The sequence below is a fragment of the Lissotriton vulgaris genome, chromosome 10 (assembly GCF_964263255.1).
Source record: "Lissotriton vulgaris chromosome 10, aLisVul1.2, whole genome shotgun sequence".
Taxonomy (NCBI): Eukaryota; Metazoa; Chordata; class Amphibia; order Caudata; family Salamandridae; genus Lissotriton; species Lissotriton vulgaris.
Window position 1 is genome coordinate 500,695,207 of NC_141698.1, and position 21,765 is coordinate 500,716,971.

At 43.2% G+C, this 21,765-nt stretch overlaps 1 protein-coding gene across 3 annotated transcripts in view; it reads right to left on the reverse strand.

Moving 5' to 3' along the window:
• MRTFB (myocardin related transcription factor B) overlaps nt 1–21,765 on the reverse strand; it is a 364,509-nt gene that overhangs the window by 225,590 nt on the left and 117,154 nt on the right. For all 3 annotated transcript variants that reach the window (XM_086941355.1, XM_086941357.1, XM_086941356.1), the window contains exon 2: nt 9,316–9,381. In XM_086941355.1, the coding sequence (XP_086797481.1) occupies nt 9,316–9,381 (66 nt within the window). The remainder of the gene's footprint in view (nt 1–9,315; nt 9,382–21,765) is intronic.

Consider the following 21,765-nt stretch of genomic DNA (forward strand, 5'->3'; position numbering starts at 1 on the left):
TTGTGCCTAGGGTGAAGCGAGCTAGATCTGGAGGCAGGATGTTTTCCTTGAACACCGCTAGGCTATGGAATGCCCTTCCCATCAAACTCCGCTCCAACCCTGACCTACTTGCATTCCGGAAAAACTTAAAAACACTGCTGTTTTCTCAATCCTATATACCTTAAGCTCCCTCAGTCACTTTCCCTCTACCCAGCGCTTGGACGCCTGCGGGCAGCAATCGCGCTCAATAAAAACTGCTACAATACAATACAATACTGCAGACTAATAAAAAATAATTCACAATACAAATGACTTTTTCCGGCTCCTACGTCCTCACCCTCTCCCATTCATAACGTGTGAATACATTCCATAGTTTCTGGAATGAGGGGATGGGGGAGGATGGAGGAGAAAGATAGCAATAGATAATCAATGTTTTAGGCAAACAATATCCTAAGACGCATTAGTCAAATTGTGCATAGTTGTATATTCATATATTTATTCAACTATTTAATATAGTGCAGCATTATTAGAACACTTTAAATAGAACAAAATGTTATGGTATAGAAGAATAAAATGAAGAATAGCGTACCAAATTACCAAAAGAAAATCTAGGGGCAATTTACTAGAATGGTGGTGCAGGGCAGTGCTGCCCTGCTGCACAGGGAAAGGGCAGGAATACGCTATATTTGTCCAGCACGAATATGACACTTTACAATGCACGCGTTACAATGCGTGTCATTACAACACCTGTTTTACATCGCAAAATCCATTACAACGCATGTTGTTACAATGCATGTTGTTACAACGCATAATCCATTACAACGCAATTGCAATTCTAACTCTGCCGGGGTGATACTTTGGGCAATGCGTTGTAATGGATTATGCGATGTAATGACATGCGTTCTAATGGATTTTGCGCTGTAAAACATTAGTTGTGATGACAAGCGTTGTAACGTGCGTTGTAAACAATGTTTCCAGTTCAGCACAGTGCATTCCTGTCCTTTCCCCCTGCGCTGGAGCCGTTTAGTCAGCTTGGAGCCATGGGTGCTGCGAGGGGACATCCACAGCAACGCCTATGGAACGTCTCCCAGAATAAGGAAACGCAGCGATTTGCGCTGCCTTGCCTTACTCCGTATGTATGAGGACATTCAAAGCCACACAAAGTGACTTTGCGTGGCCTCCTAAATATGATTTGGTCGTTTGCACCGCCATTGTGTCACATAAAATGACTCAACGGGTTTGTAAATATGTCCCAAGTGCTTAAAGGATGGGTTAACATATAAGGGTCAAAATAGAATGTGGCTCAGTATCCTTATTAATTCTGTAACAACCTGGGTATTTTAATACCATTCTGGAGGAGGGAAAAAACTCTCTGGGAGAGAGTTCCAAAATGATGTTGACACCCAAATGAAAGCCATCTTGTTTCATTGAATAACAGTGTTTAGGACTCTGAGTTTAGTAATGCATTGCAAAAGTGATGATACCCAAGATGGTTGTGGTTTAGCTTCAGCTCACAGGAAGGCATATTTGGACCATAAACTCAAACAGCCAGTCAGCTGGTGTTTGATCCTCAATGAAGGTTAAGAAAATAGCCCTCTCGGCCTTATTTTGTACATTCCAATGGCAGAAGACTTTGATTTTCAAGAAGTCTACCTGCATGTCTGTTCCTATCAGGTGCTTGGAAAATAACATGAAATTGCCAACACACCAGGTGAAAGGGCTGACTACTTGTACTTAGCCCTGGTGTGGATTTCTTGCAGCCACCAAAGCATCCAAGCAGTTTGAGGAAAGACACAGATGGGTGAAATGTAGTTTGGTGAATGAAACTAACAAGCTGAGCGAGAGTAAGGAGGGCTGTAAAATTCTTCTCATCCCTTGTAAGAAAGTCCAGCCCTTTTGGGAAAATAATAGGCCTTTTTCTTATTGAAGGGTTAGAAGTTAAAGAATGATGCCTGGCAAGGCTAGTCTCGAATTACTAAAATGAGAATGGCCAACACCATCCTTGATTTTTTTTAATACCCTTGAAAGCAGATGCGCTAGTGGAAGGAGAAGGCCTATTGACATATTATTCCCGGTCTGCCCATCAAATGCTTATACCTTGAAACACTGTGAAACCTATGCTAATCGGGATCACCCTACAACTGCTCCAATTTAGAAAAGAGTTACAGAGTCACCAAGAATTCTATTTCACAATGCATTCATTATCCACGATGAAGCGACCTCTCCTATCACTCATTGGCGGTGCTTGTCTTTGACCCCACACAGTGTTCCAATGCCTTTTGACAAGGTGCATGCTATAGAAACACAATATACATACATACATACATAGCTGAAGGAGAACTGTTTTCAGGTTAGGACCACTTGACTGAATCTCACTGATTTAGAACTGAACATACTAGATTATTACCGCTTCAAGTATTGGGCAGCTGAAGAACCATAAGGGTTTTTCCCACCCCACGGCATGTCGATAAATTGCAATCAGCAGCCTGCTAGGACAGCCTGCTACCCATGTTAAGATAACCCTAGGTGACCATGGAGGATAAAATATACTACGCTTAGGCATCTTTTGGCAGCAGGAGGGTATAGAAATCCCTTTTTTTCAAGGGTAGTAAAGTGCAATTCACTGTGATTTAATTGGCTTTGATCACCCTAAGCAATAGGACACTAGGCCGATCCAGTTCTTGAGAAATTGTGTCCCACTTGTCATACAGGAGGAGAAAGGTTTTCCCTATATTAAAGCTGTCATTATCACAAAAGACTGAGCTGAGGGGGGTTTGTAGGGCTGTTTGACGGAACAACACAGGGAAATACTCTGCATACCATTATTAAACAATTTTACCCCTCATTTTTTTAGAACGCAAATGACAACGTGAGCCTTTACCACGCATTGTTTAGATATATATTTATATATATAAACAATGCATTTGTGGAGGGAGACCCACCCACATCCTCAAACGTACCTTAAGTGCGTCGTAAAGGCATACGATGTAAAAGCATATGCGTTCTAAAAACATGCATGGTAAAGGTACAATCTGGTAGAAACCTTGTTGTAAAGGCTGCTTCCCGTGTGCAGAGATCCGAACGAATGTCATCTTTGGGAACCACGAATCTGATGTCCTGAAATACATCTTCTTCTAACACTTCTGCAGCTGCCTGCGGTCCTGGAGCTCCAAAAACAAGGACATTTTTTGATACAGGAGCAGGGGGGTGAGCATGAATACCCTCACTTCACGGCATGATGGAGCCGGCCTGAAAGTGCTTTCATCAGTATAGAGAAGCTCTTTGTTGTTGAATGTATGTTCTTGTGTCCTTTGCCTCTGTTTCTTATGTGGAGGTGACTGGAAGCTGGATTGTATGCGTCTCTCAAGGGATTAGATGGATCTGCTCGAGGGACCAGAAGTGTAGCAGGAACTGATGTGGGAACCTTGAGCATGAAATGTATGACGTGTGTAAATGTTAGCTTGGGTATGAGATATATACACTAAGGAGCCTCTTGCTACTAGGGTATATAAACCACAGACATCAATAGAAAAGAAGTAAATTAGTTAAAATAAGGGACGGTAAATTAAACACATTTTCTTTTAGAATTAAAGGTGAATGCATATTCCGGTCCAGGAACTTTATGCATTTTTCTACCAAAAGCCTCAACTCTCACAGGATTTCCTGGGTGCCCACTAAATACGTTACAGGTTCGCAATATTTTCATTACCTACATTTAGGTGTCATTTTATTCTTCAAAATGGACGGTTATTCAAATATAGGATATAAATGTAGAACAATATGAAAAAGTATCTATATGCTCTCACAGTGGGTGCCATATGACGAGCAATCTGATGTGCGTATGTCATCATTAAGAAATAAATGTAGCATTTTCCAACAAAATTCTGATCTGCAGGAATTGATTTTCTAGCCCAAGGTTTCTGTGGAAAAGTTTTAGAGACTGAAAAGCAGAAAGTCCTTTGTTGCCAGCAAAGTGTATATATTCTATGTCTATGTTTACACACAAGGCACAGGAAAAGCTTATTGGGATGACCCTGCTGAAGCAGCTTGGAAACAGTGAGGCCATAAGGGAAGTAAAGACTTAAGGGCACAAACACACCACAGCTGGCTCACGCTCCTGTGTGGTTTTTACTGCAGATGTTTTCACACATTAGACAGTCTAATGAATTAAATTGCTCGTATTTTTTCTTTCTACATGGGATATGTAATTCAAGCTGAAACAATGCTAACTGTCTAACCAGAAAAATGTAGGAAAAGCGAGCCAATAAACCGCCTGCCTGTCATTTTATTTTTGGCAGGAGGCAGAGAGAGCAATATTTCAGTGATGCTTCTGCCAACCGGGGCACAGGGATGTCAATAGTCACCTATGATAATAGATTGTTGCGTACATCTATTAACTGTACTTTTTCGTATTACCAGAGAATTCTAATGTCAAAGAAAATACGGGGCAGAAGTACAGTTTACTGGTCGCAAAATACTGGCTGCAATTTTCAACCAGTATTTTTACAACCACCAAAGAATATTAAGACCAGACCTATGTACTAATGGGTCGGTTCTTACAGTTCTGAATCGTACTTGGTCGCATCTGACCTACTTCACGACTATTTATGAGCAAGGTCGCAAATTGAGACTCACTATGATTGAAGGCCGTCAGAGGGGTGGTACTTCCTAAGGCAATCAGCTCACCTCCATAAATTAAGCTTTTTTTATTTTTTTAAATGTAGCCTGTTTTTCTTCAAGAAAACCGGGCTATGTTTTGAAAAAAAGGTTACAACTTGATTGTATACTCATTTTAGATTTGTATTGATTTAAGAGAAGTATAATACAGGGGAGAGGGTACTATAGGGGCAGGATATACAAAGCAGTTTTTTTTATCTTAAACTGTCTGATTCGGAGTTTTATATATTTCTTAATGCAGTAAAAATGTATACTAAGTATATTATCAAAATAAACTCCTTTCTATTTAATATATGTCTCTGGAAATGTTCTCTGAGCAATAAACTCTTTGTTCAATGTATATCGTGTAGAAGTTCTTCCTGAGGGAAAACTAAATTCAGCCTTAAAAAACATTTTAAAATAATGCATGCTTTTAAAGGTTGTACTCATTAAGTTTTGTAAATAAAGTGCCTGTATCCACACAGAAGTGTGTCCAACAGTAAGTCACCTACAATATCTTTTCAAGAAAGAACATTTCCATTAGAAGTTAAAATAAAGTTAAAAAAAAATACTATTAATTATGAGACTTGGGCCTAGATGTATCATCATTCCTATTTGCGATTTCTTAATAGCGATTTTTACCGAATCGCTATTAAGAAATCGCAAAATGGGATGTATGTTTTAAATCGCTATTTTTTTGCGATTCCTTATTATTCCTAATTTGCGAATTCGCAAATTGCGAATTCGCAAATAAGGAATAATTTCCCATTCATTCCTATGGGCCAGGAGGCCCACAGGAATGATTGCGAAATAATTCTCAAATTGCAAATTCGCAATTTGCTAATCGCAATTTGAGAATTATTGTAAGGGTGTAGGGGTGTCTCATGGACACCCTGCTGCACCCCTGAAAGTAACATGTGTGTGCATATGGCGCACATACATGTGTGTCACATGCCACCCCCAAAATTGCCAAATTATGGTTTTTGAAAGGATTTCGCAAATTAACACGAACCTCAATTTGGTGTTAATTTGCGATTCCTTAACCTGAATTCGCAAATTAAAAAAGCTTCATACATGGCATTTAAGGAATCGCAAAATTGCGATTCCTTAAATGCTTAAGCAAAATGAGGAATCGCAAATTTTTGCGATTCCTTATTTTGCTAATTTCACATACATCCCAAAAGATGCAAAATGTCCGTTTGCGATTCGTTAAGGCCGAAATTCTGCGAATTTCGGCCTTAACGAATCGCAAAATGCTTGATACATCAAGGCCTAAGCATGTACTGCAGATTAAATGCTCAGTCATACAAAACTAAGGGCATGACGTAAGGATTTGTGACAGAGTACAGTTTGTTAGGGTGGCAGAAGACATTACCATCTGCCAAATTTAGTTTTGACATCTGGCCCATTGGTCTTCTCTTTACATTGAAAGGAACAATGTCACAGAAGGTCCTTTCAATATACAAAAAGTCTGATTGACGACTGCTGTCAGTTTTAATGGCAGTTCACTTAAATTTTATAACGTTTCTTTTTTTTCAGAAACACAATTAAAAAACTGAGTGTTGCCATCATTTTAAATATACTGTAGTGTTTAAAAAACAAAGACTTTCAGTACAAAAGTCTATGGTACAATCTGTAAAGATTTATGTTTAACTTGGAAACAAAAACTTCCACAGAACACATTACCCTACGTACTTCGTCCACTGGTTCAGACATGAATTTTGATAGTAGAAACAAGATAACATTCTTGGAGTTAAGAAACTGGTCCAAGCTTAAATACCCCAAAACACTAGACAACAGACCTTGTTAGAATTAGCAAAAGGAAGGAATACTGTTTCCACTTTTCCAAGAAACCTTGCGGGTGCTCAAGCCCCCACAATGACCTAAAGGTCTGATTGAATAATTGAATAAATAGACTGTGTTTGAAAGATACGTGGAAATTGTGATGTTAAATTAACATCAGCAAGGCAAACTGATACTTAACAATTTAAAGATATCATCCAGTGTAAACTCGTACTCTCCTAAAAAAACAGAAGTAATGGGTCCCACAAGCACTTGGCGTAGAAACATCTAATACAGGTGTTTAGTGAAGATTAGCAAGTAGCTACAGTGTGTTAATTTACAAAACAGTTAGCATCATATTTGACGGAGATCTAATTATAGAGTTTAATTAGATAGAATGAAGGAACCTAAAACCTATGGAATTTTCAGCAGCTAGCACCAAGGATGCAGAGCGGTTTAGATATTGTATGAGTTCCCTAAGAAATATGGCCTGTATCATATTGGACCACATATCACATGCGGCAATGCCACGTTAAATGTTGGCAGGAAGCAGAAAGTGGTAACCCTTAAATAAAATGTATGAAATATGCCTGATCATAACTCAGCAGAAATCGGTGAGAAATTAAAACACAGGCAGTATTGTGGCTGGTGAAGAGGACAGTATTGCACAATCTCACTCATGATGTACATTAATTAGTACAAATGACGCCATGGACATTGGTGTGTTTGTGTTTACTCAAATTATTAAACTGGCTTAGATTTATGCAACTCTGAAGATAAATAGTTTACAAAATATGATAGTGTTCTGCGGCAGCTCTTGTAAGTATGTGCTCATTGTCTATTATTGCCCACAGGATTTAGATCATAGGTACCCAAACCTTTTCCTAAAGACCAAAATGTTTGGTCTGTGGTGTGACCAAGGGCCAAATTAATGCAAGCAGGGTGGCTGTCGGGAGGGGTTGGAGTGTATAAGGTCGATGTAGGGGAAGTGAAGAATGTTCATCTAGTGGCTGAATTGCACAATGTGAAACCAGAAATTCTTAGATCAATCCCAGCTTCCCCACATGACCAAATTGTGTGAACCTAGGCAGTTGTTTTATTTCGCTTTCCTTTCTTTTTTTTCATTAAGACAATTCAGAGAATCTTGAAATACATGACTTCTGGATATTTGCTGTACTAAACCTAATCCTGTGTTTGATTTAATACACTACAATACTGTCCATGTATAATAACAACCTAGGTTACCCAAAGGGTGCACACAACAACTGACCTGCCTCTTAATTCACTATTGGCATTGTTGTCAGGGTGGATGGAAGCATGAATATTTCTAAAATTATGTGTGAAAACTATCACTTTTAAAAAATACTTCTCAATGTACGGATCTGAGGTACTAAGGTGAAAAGGTTCTGAACTTTTTAAATTTTGAAGAGACTTTACCATGTTTTTACATGTTTGTTGCAAGACGTCTTTCAAAATGGAGATGTTCCCAAAGTTAAGCAGTGCAGGACACCCCAGTTACTTCCATTCTTTAACTTCATTTAATCTGTAAATACATTATTGCTCATTTATTTAATATCTTTAAAATGTTAGTGCTGAGTCGAATGAACAGCAGCCCAGTGCTGCTGTTGACCATGCGGCCCCATGTAAAAGTCAGGAGGGCCGTACTTTGAGTGTCACCGATTTAGATGGTAAGCAAGTACTATCACAACTTTAAATCTCAAATGAATTTAATTAATTTAACGTTAATTCAAATGGGGTGTTATTTAAATTCCCTGCCTCCTCTGTCTTTTTGAGGGAGTGTGCTACAGTAACAGTGTTTATCCATGTGTGGTGCTTGACTTACCAAAGTCTGTGCTGGAGTACAATAACACTTGTTTTGTGCTTCTGGGGTCGTCGTTTTGGATTGCAGTGCTCTTACTGTTTTGTCCGTGTGTGTTTTGTATTAGGAAGTCGCTCCCAAACCTCTCCTTTAATTTCCATAAACCACACCTGTTTATGAGTAGTTATTTCCCATTTACCCGCTACTCCTGATAGTCCTTCTCACATTTATCATATACCTAAGTGACTGGATATCTCCACCACCATGGAAGAGATGTCGGTGCAGGAAAGATATGAGCGGTGGAGGAATGGATGAAGAGATCTCTGGCCACAGGTTTGAGAATTACATTTTGTAGCACATGAGTAGATTTACTGGAGTACTACTTTAAGTCGAACAAAATGCAGTTTGTGAATCAGGCAAACAGCTCCAAGTGAATATTGAAGACTTCACAATAAGCACATTACATCTAACTTATTTATTTTGAAGAAGGTTTACTTCTTCCTCCTTCTCATATTCTCTTCTCTCACATAATGTAGATGTAACATTAAAAAAAATCCACACTGCAGATCAATGTCTAACAAAAATTAAAAAGTCTTTCTTCCAAATGAGATTGCCTCCACATACAGCCCCAGAGCGTTGATCTACCCAGGTGCACATCCAAGTCAAAACGTGGTCACATAAACAGCAAAGACTGCGATATACAGCTTTAACATGTAAAAAAAAGTGGGTGCACTGACACGGACAGCTGCTCTTATCTTACCAAGTCACATACACGAGGTCCCCCCCCCCCACCACCACAGTTCATCCCTCAGTATCAATGCACTGTTATGCCTGACATTTCACATACTCCACGCTCAAGTATTGTCCAATATGTTAAACTGACAGTTTGATTTATGATTTATTTTTTAAATGTATGTATGCATATAATTATTATTGAAACCCGTTGAAATACATGAAAAACGTCATAAAAGAAATGTAAACAAAAATGAGACTGCCTTCAAAGACTTTTTACACTACGACATGGGACATAAAAACAGAGAGCTGGCAGCAGATGCCATTCTACATATAAATAGTCTTACGTGGCATGATGCCCTGGTCCACCAGCTGTTCTCTGGTCCGTCTTTGCTGCAGTCTCAGCTGCAGAACTGTGGAAAGATAGAACAACAATTTAGATTGCGGAAATTGGATTTTTGATCAGGCAAAACTAAAGATTCTGATATCAAAAATGGTCTACCAAGCATCCATAGTATTTCAAGCATGGGTCACACCCACAAGTCAAAGAAAAGATATTCATGCGAGTCTACCCTGTACACAATGTGGTTTCTGATAAACCGAATGTCAAAAAGCGCAACAGAAAAGCATGAGTAATTGCTATTTGTTCCATTATAATTATAGTACAATTGGTATTTGCTGTGCCATGCAACACAAAATGAAATTTCAAAAAACACATTTAAAATGCACATCTTGAGCATCGGATTTTGAGTTGATAATACGTTTCTCCTGTAAATTCGCAATACATTTTACCTTGAATTGTGTATGACAAATGTTATGACGTTAGAGCGGAGTTCTGATGGCGCTTACGATTAAAGCAATTTCCTGGTTAAGGTGTATTAAATTATTCCAAGAGCCCATTTATATAATGCACAAACTTATATGCCAAGGGGCATATATACATTCAAATAAACATCTAATATTTGGATGCAGATGCATAAAAGGTAATCGAAATGCAGACCCGATAGTAATTACAAAAGGTTAGTATTATCTTCTGAAATTGTCATCATCTTTGCCCCGTGTGATTAAGGAAAGATATCCAATAAAATTGACAAGTACCAGAAGACTAACTGCCATCCGCAGGCTAACCTAAATCCATGAATCAGTTTGTTAATGCGGCAACGTAGAAGCGATTTCCAGACCCTCGACTCCTCCACACTCTGGTCTTAGGAACAGGCGAACTAACACCATAAGGCCAAGATTATATCTCTGGTCATAGGCAGATTAACAGCAGAATCCAAAGAAGAAACAGAGTTATTGTTCTCTAGTCGGGGCTCACTTTCCAACTGCTCTCAATCACATCTGCACACTATCCCAAGGAAAACACCTGCCAGATGGCATATATTCTTCACTGTTATAGACAGACATCCTCCGCTGTAAGTTACTTTAGAAGGTGGTAGTGTTCCTCTGTAAAGGTGCCACCAGCCGCCTTCCTGTTGCTAATTACAAGGCAGTAGTAGAGACATGACAGGACCAACAAATGACAGTTTCTCTGCCACACTGCAAGTGGCCCACTAGATCCCTGCCATGTCAGGATCAGGAGAGCATTAGCTGCCCAATTTTGACTTGGCTTAGCGAGTTAGTAGAGCGTTGGTGGGATGACCTTTGGGACCATTATCTCAGATCTAGCAGTAGCCCCTTGTTTGCCTCTCCCCTAGCCTCAGAAAACCTCCTGCAATGGCTCCTGTTAGAAATCGGGTTTGTGGTTGGCAGAGGTATGCACCTTGTCCAAGCAGAAACCACAATATTAGTCATGGTAAGTGAGGCACACTAATGGATCACCTGTGGTCACCCTCTGGTAGATTGGCACAGAGCAGTCAGGCTAATCTAAAGAGGCCACGTGTAAAGTATTTGTGCACTAACACACACAGTAACACATTGTAAACACCACAAAAAGACTCCATACCTGATTAAAACACTAGATCATTATATTCTGAACAAAAATAATACCAAAACGGCAAACATCCAATAAGTACAAGTCAAGGTATTAATTTTTAAAGAATAAGTGAAAATAGTGCTTTGAAGCAAATAGTGCTTTGGGGTTACTGTAGGTCGTACTGGACCATGACAAAGTCGAGAGTTCTAGCTGCCCGTGATGAAGTGCAGGCAGGTTACAGGTCCTACGCAGAGACCACTAAGCAAAGTACCTTAATCCTGTCACAAAGCGAAATGCAGTGGTGGCAAAGCGCGAGTTCTGTAGATAAAACGCCAGAACGTCCGAACACAAGGGCGATGCATCAGGCTAATCCATGCTGGAGGCGATGTGTTGATCTTTTCCACACACTGGTGGTGATGCGTTGATCCCTAAAGTGGTGATAGCAGAGGCACTGTGGCAGTGACGAGTGCAGTACACTGGGTCCCGACCTCGCAGCGGTGGTGATGCGTTGCGCCCGATGTCGTTGCAGGTGATACGTCTGTGTCCGATCAGTGCAGAGATGGCGAAGCATAGGTTCTGGCAGATGCAGCACTTTAAAGTTGCATCCGAGGGCCCTGGACTGGATTGGCACCACTTGGCAGAGCAAAACTTACAACAAGTAAAGTCATTGTGCTGGGATGAAGTTGAGAAGAGAAACTCTTTGATATCCCCGAAACTTCAGCAACAGGAGGCAAGCTAACAAGTACTTGTAGATTCTTAAGCCCTTCGGATGTAGAGAGCTGGTCCCGTCCTTCTCACTTTCAAGCAAGAAGTAGCAGGCAGCATGCCAACACAGCAAGGAAGTTAGCAAAGTGGCAGTCCCTCCTACAACACAGCAGCTTTTCTTCCTGGTAGAATGTCCTTAGTTTCATCAGTGTTCTGAGCACATGTGTCAAAGGTCCAATATGTATTGTGTTAGCCTTTGAAATAGGGAGCCTTGATAGAAAGATCTTTGCAGTGCACACAGCCCTGCCCTGGCTCCAGACTCACAACAGTGGCGTAGGCAGCCCTTTGTGTGGGGACAGGACACAGCCCTTTCAGGTGGAAGTGTCAGCATGTCCCCCTCATCCTGCACAGAGAGACCCATCGCCATGTAGATGACCACTCAGGCACACCTACCCTTCCTTTGTTTGTGGTTGTCTAGAGGGAATAAAGGAAGCTGGCTGTCATCCATCTTAGACATGTATTCCAGAGACAGACAGAAGGCACCAGATGATTTAAGTAAGAAAATGACAACTTTCTAATAGTGTCATTTTCAAAACTGTAATCTAAAAACCTAGTTTACTAAAAGATGTGTGATTAAATTGTGAGGCCATAGTCACCAAATTTAGTTTCCCTATCTGTTGGACTTGGCCCTTTTTGGCTAAAGTTCCCTAAATGTTTTGCTTTCCCTCTAGACCTTTTTTTCTGACATGGTGTTGCCAACTTAGATGCTTTGGGCACTTTGCCACTGCTGATCAGAGTCAAAGTGCAAGTGCTCCCTTTGTAAAGTGCAATGGTAATTGATTGTCCATGATTGGTATGTTTGCCTTACTAGTAAAGTCCCTAGTAAAGTGCGCTATGTGTGCCAGGGCTGTGAATGCAAATGCTTCTAGTGGGCCAGCAGCACTAATGGTGCCACCCACAAAAGTAGCCTTAAATAAAGAACTCAGGCCTGCCACTGCAGTGTCTATGTGCAGTTTGTTAAACTGCCATGTTCTCCTGACAAGTGCACCCACTTGCCAGGCCTACCCTTCCCTTTCTATGCACATCAGACACCCCCCTATGGTAGGTCCAAGGCACCCCTTGGGCAGGGTGCAGTGTATGTGAAAGGTAGGACATGTGCTGAGGTGTGTGCCATGTCCTGACAGTGAAATACTCTCAAAAACGCCGGGACACTCTTTTTGAGTAGCCGTGCGCTATATAAAAGAATAAATAACATAACATAACATAACAATTTCGTTTTTCACTGTTGGAAGGCCATCTTGCCCATAGGACTGAATGGGGAGGCTGTGTAAAATGTTTTCAGCCTATCTTCCCATCGGCTTAAGATGGAGAGGTGAAGTTTAGTATACCTGAACTCACAATTTAATAACACATCTTTTTGTGAAGGTGATTTTTGCAATGTGTGTTTAGAAACCACTCTTCTAGAAGTGGCTGGATTTTTGTGCTCTAACATTTCTGTGCGTCTCTGCCTGGTTGTAGATTGACTTTCTGGATCCGAAAGCGATAAATTTAAAATGTAGTGCTTATATAGCGCACGAATCACCGCTGTGGAACCCTTCCTGGTCTTTCCCTGTGAAGTGCCCACTCCTGGACACCCCTAAGGTGAAGCCAGGCATCCTAGCACTGATGGGGCCATTGTGGAGATTAAGCAAGCTATTGCCCAGAGTTGCAGAGTGGGACCCATGAGTAGAATAGGCACCGGGGCGAGAATTATCAGGTCCGGGAAAATCGAGCCCAAGACCCGCCGAGGCGGGAATTGAACCCTGGTCCGGGCTAGACCTCTGCATCAGGGTCTGCCGCTCTAACCATTGACGGTACAAAAGGGGGTGGTGATGAACGGAGCATCTGAACTAATCAAACACTCACACCCAGTCAAAAGATCTGGGTTTTATCCATCACCGTGCCTTCCCTGGACCGAAAACAAGCTTCCGAGGACCGGTTTCTGGCATTCCAGCCGTCTTCAGCCCGGCTTGCTTGAATCCAGTGGCACAGGGTCAGACTGATTTGCATATAGCCATGTCTGAACTGGGGAGACAGAGTGGGCTAAAGAACTGTGATGGATTAAACCCAGATGTTTTGACTGGGTGTGAGTGTTTGATTGATTCAGATGCTCCGTCCATCACCACCCCCTTTTGTACCGTTTTTGGCCGCCATAAGTGTTGCAGGGTATGCTCAGACGTGAGTCCCTTGCTCACTTTGCCACTGGATTCAAGCAAGCCAGGCTGAAGACGGCTGGAATGCCAGAAACCGGTCCTCGGAAGCTTGTTTCCGGTCCAGGGAAGACATGGCTTGGCAGTTCGGGCTGGACTGTTCCCATGAGGCACAGGGACAGACTGATTTGCATATAGCCAGGTCTGAACTGGGGTGGCAGAGTGGGCTAAAGAACGGTGATGGATTAAACCCAGATCTCTTGGCTGGGTGTGAGTGTTTGATTGATTCAGATGCTCCGTCCATCACCACCCCCTTTTGTACCGCTTTTGGCCGCCATAAGTGTGGCAGGGTATGCTCAGACGTGAGTCCCTTGCTCACTTTGCCACTGGATTCAAGCAAGCCGGGCTGAAGACGGCTGGAATGCCAGAAACCGGTCCTCGGAAGCTTGTTTCCGGTCCAGGAAAGACATGGCATGGCAGTTCGGGCTGGACTGTTCCCATGAGGCACAGGGTCAGACTCATTTGCATATAGCCATGTCTGAACTGGGGTGGCAGAGAGGGCTAAAGAACGGTGATGGATTAAACCCAGATCTTTTGACTGGGTGTGAGTGTTTGATTGATTCAGATGCTCCGTCCATCACCTCCCCCTTTTGTACCGCTTTTGGCCGGGATAAGTGTGGCAGGGTATGCTCAGACGGGAGTCCCTTTCTCACTTTGCCACTGGATTCAAGCAAGCCGGGCTGAAGACGGCTGGAATGCCAGAAACCGGTCCTCAGAAGCTTGTTTCCGGTCCAGGGAAGACATGGCTTGGCAGTTCGGGCTGGACTGTTCCCATGAGGCACAGGGTCAGACTAATTTGCATATAGCCATGTCTGAACTGGGGTGGCAGAGTGGGCTAAAGAACGGTGATGGATTAAACCCAGATCTTTTGACTGGGTGTGAGTGCTTGATTGATTCAGATGCTCCGTCCATCACCACCCCCTTTTGTACCGCTCTAACCATTGAGCCACACGTCTCCTGGGGAATGTCTTGACCCAGGTGAGGAGGTGAGACAGCAACAAGCTGATCTACATCTGGAGTGTAGGGGGGAGGAGTAGCCCCTTGAGGAGAGGAGGCCTGGGCTGCCGCCATAAAACAATGGCTACATCTCCTGCTGAGTGATTAAGGATCCAGACCCCCACTATCAAAGGAAGAAGGTGTCACTGGCAGGGAGACACCCAGAACTGGTTTGGACAGGGGTCAGTGCCCCACTGAACACAAAGACTTCAAAGACATTTAGGGGTATAGCTATGAGAGCTGAAGCCCCTGAAAGTTGGAATTGGATTTATCAAGACTGAAAAGGATTGAATCTACGTCGTGGTCAAGAGGAATCTCTGCCAAGGAAGAAACGGCTGACGAGACTGAAGGAAAGGACTGACCCTTGCTGTGTGTTCTGGGGCTGGCCTACAGTTTGCTGCTTTAACCAAGGAGAGGCTAAAGGGACTTTGCTGTGTGCTGTGTCCTGAAGTAACTTATCCCCAAGGACCTGAGGAGAGCTGGCTCCCTGTTGTGGAAATTCAGGAACATAAAAGTTTCCAGAAGAGTCTCAGTGATGCTGTGTGCGTGTGCTTTTTGCAGCCTGAGACCCTCGTAAGAATTGCCCTGTGATCGTGGGCACCTTTAGTCCAAGCGAGTCTCAGCGACGCTATGTGTGTGTGCTTTGTGCAGCCTGAGCCCTTCGTGAGGACTGTTCTGTGATCGTGTGAACCTGGAATCCAAGTGAGTCTCAGCGACGCTGTTTGCGTGTGCATTGTGCAGCCTGAGAACTTCGTGAGGATTTCCTTGTTATCGTGCACACCCAGAATCCAAGTAAATCTCAGCGACGCTGTGTGCGTGTGCTTCTTGCAGCCTGAGACCTTCATGAGGATTGCCCTGTTATCGTGCACACCCGGAATCCAAGTGCGTCTCAGCGACGCTGTGTGTGTGTGTGCTTCTTGCAGCCTGAGACCTTTGTGGGTATTGCCCTGTTATCGTGCACACCCGGAACTCAAGTGAGGGATTGGTGTCACTACAACGCAGGCTATTACAACGCCTGCTGTTACAACGCGGTTTTTACATCGCATACCACTACAACGCATAGTGCTTTTAAGCGCTGGATAGTGATTTATTTAATTTACTATTCCAACTCCAGTCCCCGTGGATAGTAGGGAAGGTGTTGGATAGTAAATTAAATATATTCCCTATCCTAGAGCGCGCCCCAGCGCAATGCGTTGTAATGGTTTGCGTTGTAATGGTTGCGTTGTAATGGTAGTGCGTTGTAATAAATGCGTTGTAAGTGATTTTCCCCCAAGTGAGTCTCAGCGACGCTTTGTGTCTGCTCTTCTTGCAGGCTGAGACCTTCGTGAGGATTGCCCTGTGATCGTGTGCAACCCGAACTTAAGTGAGTCTCAGCGACGCTGTGAGCGTGTGCTTCTTGCAGCCTGAGACCTTTGTGAGGTTTGCCCTGTGATCGTGCACACCCGAAGCTCAAGTAAGTCTCAGTGATGCTGTGTGCGTGTGCCGGGTTGCAGCCTGAGATCTTAGTTATCACCAGCAGCCCGGACCAGCATCCCCAGAGGAGCTGTGCCGCTGGCCCAGCCAGAGCGGGATGTATGACGTTACAACGCATGCTTTTACCACGCATGCCTTTACAACGCGGTTTTTACAACGCATGCCTTTACAACGCATAGTGCTTTGGGGGGCTGGATAGGGAATAGTTTAATTTACTATTCCAACTCCAGTCCCAGTGGATAGTAGGGAAGGTGTTGGATAGTAAATTAAACCTATTCCCTATCCTAGAGCGCCCCCCAGCGCAATGCGTTGTAATGGTTTGCGTTGTAAAAGTTGCGTCGTAAAGGCACTGCGTGGTAAAAGTTGCGTTGTAAAGGATGTTTCCCGCCAGAGCGGGACCTCGAACCAACCCGTTGGGGGAGGGCACGAGTCCCATTGCCTGGAATCCACAAAGTCTCATGGGAGGCCCAAGTCGCGGTAAAAGGAGAGGAGAGCGAGGTAGCACCCCCCAGGTAATGTGTGTCGCCGTCTTGGGAGGGGTGCGTGCTCGGAGGGAGTCGCTCTCGGCCTCTCCCATTCTTGCAGCGTGAGCTTCTGCTTCAGCTCGTAAGTGGCCCATACTTGCCAAGGAGTGGCAGTACCGGGGCCGGAGTGCGGAGCTGCACTTTGGTTTACACTAAACCCGTTTTGGGGGCATCTGTTGGCGGAAACTGACCGCGAACCAGTACGAGTGGCGGAGAGACTGTCTAAAGCACCGTGATCGGGGCTAGAGTGTATTACGTATTGCATTATTTCTGCATTACGAACTATCGGATTGTTGCATTATGCATTTCACTATTTTTGCATAACGAACTACCTGAATGTTGCATTACGCATTCTATTCGTTTGCATAACGAACAGCCTGATTGTTGCGTTATGCATTGTATTATTTTGGCATTACGAACTGCTTGATTGTTGCATACCAAACTGCATTATTTTTACATTGCGAAGTGCCTGATTCTTGCATTACGAATTGCATAGCATTACATTAGGACTGCAGTGGATCATCTAGAATTGGTCATTATTTTCGCCAGAACCTACAAGGGCTAGCTGGCCTAATAACTGGCCACGTGGAATATTACAAATACGCATAGGTTGGATTTATATCGTGTGGTCTCATCGTATATCTTTTTATATAAATTTATACTGTTTTTATGAAACTCGTGTGGAATCCATTTGTGGTGTCATCATTGGGTTACTGAGAGCTTGGTTGCAAATACTTTACACACTTGCATTGAAGATAAGCCTAGCTGCTCGTGCCAAGCTATGAGGGGGTGAGCAGGGGCTATCTGAGAAGGTGTCCTTCCTTTCCCTGACGTGAAAGCAAGGGTCCCTATTTGGCCTAAAGTACCTACCTCAGCCAACTAGCGAACCCCAGTTCTAACACTATCTTTTCATAATTGGAAGCTATATTTATAAAATGTTACATGGCAGCTCCAATGTTATCCTATAGGAAAGATAGGCCATGTAGTAGTGAAACACAAATTTAAGGGTATTGCACTACCAGGACATGTAAAACTTAAACGTACATGTCCTACATTTTAAAAACACGGCATCCTGCCAATGGGCAGTCCAGGGCCTACTTTAGAGGTAACTTATATGTAATAAAAAGGAAGATTTGGGCTTGGCAAGTAGGTTATCTGCCCATGGAGACAGGCTACAGGTACTACTACAATGCTAAGGGAGGAAAATTCCAACTTTCAAAAAGAGAAATTTTCAAAACTGCAATTTAAAATCCAACACCGCAAGTTAGGATTTTAAATTGTGATTCCAGAAACACCAAGGTTGGAGGGGTTGCCTGTTCCTATTAGGAAATTATGGTTATAAAATGTAATTGGGTAATTCCAATGTTCTCCTATGGGAATGGTAGGCTTTGCTGTAGTGAAAAACGAACTTAAGAGATTTTCACTACCAGGACATTTAAAACTAAAACATACATGTCTTACTTTTTAAATATACTGCACCCGTCCCTTGGAGCTGCCCAGGGCCTACCTTGGGGGTGACATATATGTATTAGAAAGGAAGGTTTTGGCCTGGCAAAATTGGGTTACTTTGCCAGTCTGAAATGGCAGTTTAAAACTGCACACACAGGATGTAATAGCAGGCCTGAGACATACTTAAAGTGCTACTTAAGTGGGCGGCACAGTCAGTGCTTCAGGCTCACTAGTATCATTTAATTTATAGGCCCTGGGTATATATAGTACCACTTTACTAGGGACTTATAGGTAAATTAAATATGCAAATTGGGTATAAGCCAATGATACTATGTTTAGAAGAGTGAGTAGAAGAACTTTAGCACTAGTTCTAAGGTCAACAAACAAATTCAGCAAAAATCGTGGAGTGAAGGCAAAACGCTTGGAGATGAACCTGCAGAAAATGCCAAGTCCAACGCTGTGTCTTGTGGTAGGCGAAAGCCAAATATAAATGACAAAACTATGGATCATGGGATGAAGAGGGCTAGCTGAAAGCCCCTGTAAGTGCGTATGTATATATTTGAGACTTTGTTGTACTATTCAAAGGTCTTGGCTGACACCAAAACTAACAAGCATTTACAATGTAATAGGTCTAGCAATTACATTATTTTGAGCTATTGGCATTGTAAATGTCATTCTTTTTTTTTTTCCTTCGTGAAGCATTAATCAAATGGTGTAATGCAAAATGGCAATAACTCACTTTATATGGAAGATACCACTCCCCCAAATAAGACTCTGAGCCAGTGGCATGTATGGTGGCCTTGGTAGCTGGCCATGGTGAAGGTGGGTTCCTCACCTCTGAGACCAGTACAGCAGCCACCGATAAAAGCAGACGTGTCAAGGCAAGTTCACCATTACAAATATATTATTATTATGTCTGTTTTATTACCTCTTCGACTGGGCACTGCAGAAAAGCCCCAACACTCCACAGGGTATATGCCATTAAAAAACCCTGGGAAACGTTGGTATCTCCTTTGCTGAGGAGTTAAGCAGAGAGGCGTTAGCAAATGGACATCACAGTGAAGCAGAAACACACAGCCTTAAGCGTATGCAGAAACCAGCAAGCAAGCACTAACTACATCAAACACTATACGCCTGCCAACCGGCTACAATTGAAGCAACGTTTTATCCGCGCCACATCGCCAACCGAGCCAAAGTGTCTTCAGTGCGAATGAGACACCCGAGATTATGTGCCCCATGCCCAGGTGGCCCTCTTAACTTAAGCCTGACAACTACCAGGACAAAGCGATATATATGTCCCCATGGTGAATGTGCGACTGAGATCCAATGTATATGCTGACACCGCCAGTTGTACATAACAAAGGCACATAATCCGGTGTGCTGACACAGTTCGGCAAATGTGGACACAGCGTGGTAGACTCGAGCCCTGAACTTCAGACTGTCAGTTAATATTTCAGATTAAAATCAATGACGCGAACTGCAGGCAAGGGGCTGGGGTGGGGCAGATGGTAGATAGATGTGCCTGGGAACTCACAGCACCTGGGCCCCAAGTCAAGAGAATGCGGGTCAAATCTCAAATTCAAGACTCCCTGGGTGTCTGCAGAGTGAATGTGTGAATGAAAAACAGGAGCCTCGTGCACTAAGACAGGACGAGAGCATCTGGGCGGCATCAGAAGTGTGGTGACGTGGACAGAAATGTCGGAGTGGATCTCAGGCATAACGAGAAGGAAGGGACGGCCAAGCAGAAGAGGGGGCTACGAGAAACAGAGCTAACGGGAAGAGGATGGAAAGTGTGCATTGTTTGGAGGACACTTACCATGCTGTGCAGTGCACATATATGGAGGCGACATCGCGGGCGCACTCCCTGCCTCCGGTGCAGATGGCGACAAAACTGTAACTCAGGCAGCCTTCGTTGGGACGTGGGCGGGGACTGCCAAACAAACAGGAAGCCACCACCGGAGAGGACGTCCAGAACCCTGCAGGCTCCATGCTGAAGTCCCGGCCCCATCAGAGGGACTGGGCGAAGAGCGAGACAGACTGCATGGCACCAGAGGCAAGACGGGGCTCCCGAGTGGTGAGGAGAGCTCCGTGGCGTACCGAGGAGACAGCCAGGGAGCCTGCAGACCGATGAGACATGTCTGTAATGCGCATGCTGAAGGAGAGGCCATGAGCTTGCAAATCGCCTGTCTGCAAGGGACGCCGTGAGCGTGCACATGGCCTGTCCTGCCAATTCAGCTAAATCCGCCGTACGCGTTCACAGCTGATGTCTTTTAAGCCCATGCACCTATCCTGTCCCGCATCGCAAAGCAAGTCAGCAACAATAAGTCTTCGCTTACGCGTGTAGCGCATGGCGCTGCATTGCTAGGCGAGACCTAAAAATTGTAGTATTGTTAAGGCTTATGGGAAAGGAAGGATTAGAGGTGACCTCCTTTCCACTTGCATAAAAAAGAGGGTTCTCATCTCTACTTTCCCTACAGGATTTTGAGTAACGATATAAAAATGAAGTTGTCTGAAAAAATCTTGTATTTAAATGAAGCTCATGACAGACTCAGCGTAGAGATCTCAGCAACAAATGTATATGATAATCTACAATAGAAATAGAATCTATATAAATTTCAGTCTTTGAAGTTATGTCAAAAAGGCTGGACTCTGTAAACCTGTGCAGAAAAATAAAACCAATGTAAAATGCATCAAGAAATGCTAATTTAGAGACTTCTTTAAAACCAAAAACAAAGTCAGAACAAATTCCAATTAAATTCAGAACAAATTCCAAATAATTGAGAAGAGAAAAAACAAAAACACTGACACCATCAACACAAAACTAGTGATGTGCGAAATTTCAAATTCCTTCCGTAAAATACGTTTAATTAAAAAAAAAATTCTAGCATTCTAAATACATTTTACCAGTGTCTGAAGTAACCTTTCTACATGATGGTATATTTTGCACAACAAAGTCACCAGCAGGAGATTAGTTTGAGGAGCAAATTTCTGTTCCTAGGGGAAAAATGCCCAAGCGAGACATCAACCAGACTCTCACAGGAAAAAATCACGCACATTTGGCATACCACAAAATTCCGCAACTACACAAGATCACAGTGGTGTGATAAAAAATTCTCACCGGCTTTAACAAAATATTCCTATAGGAGAAAAGTGGGATTATTCATTTATTTATTTATTTGTAGAGTTTTATATAGTGAGAACTTGATATGAAGGCATCAGAGCGCTTCACAGTGGTTGCATAGTAGTAGGATGTATGACGGTACAACACGTACCGTCACAACGCATACCTTTACCACGCGGCCGTGACAACGCAAGTCGTTACCACGACTTGCGTTGGGGGCGCGGATTTCGAATAGTATAATTTACTATTCTAACACCAGTCCCCGTGGACCCTAGGGAAGGTATTGGGATAGTAAATTAACTATTTGTAATCCTTTAGCGCCCTCCAGCGCAAGTCTTGGTAATGACTTACGTTGTCACGGCCGC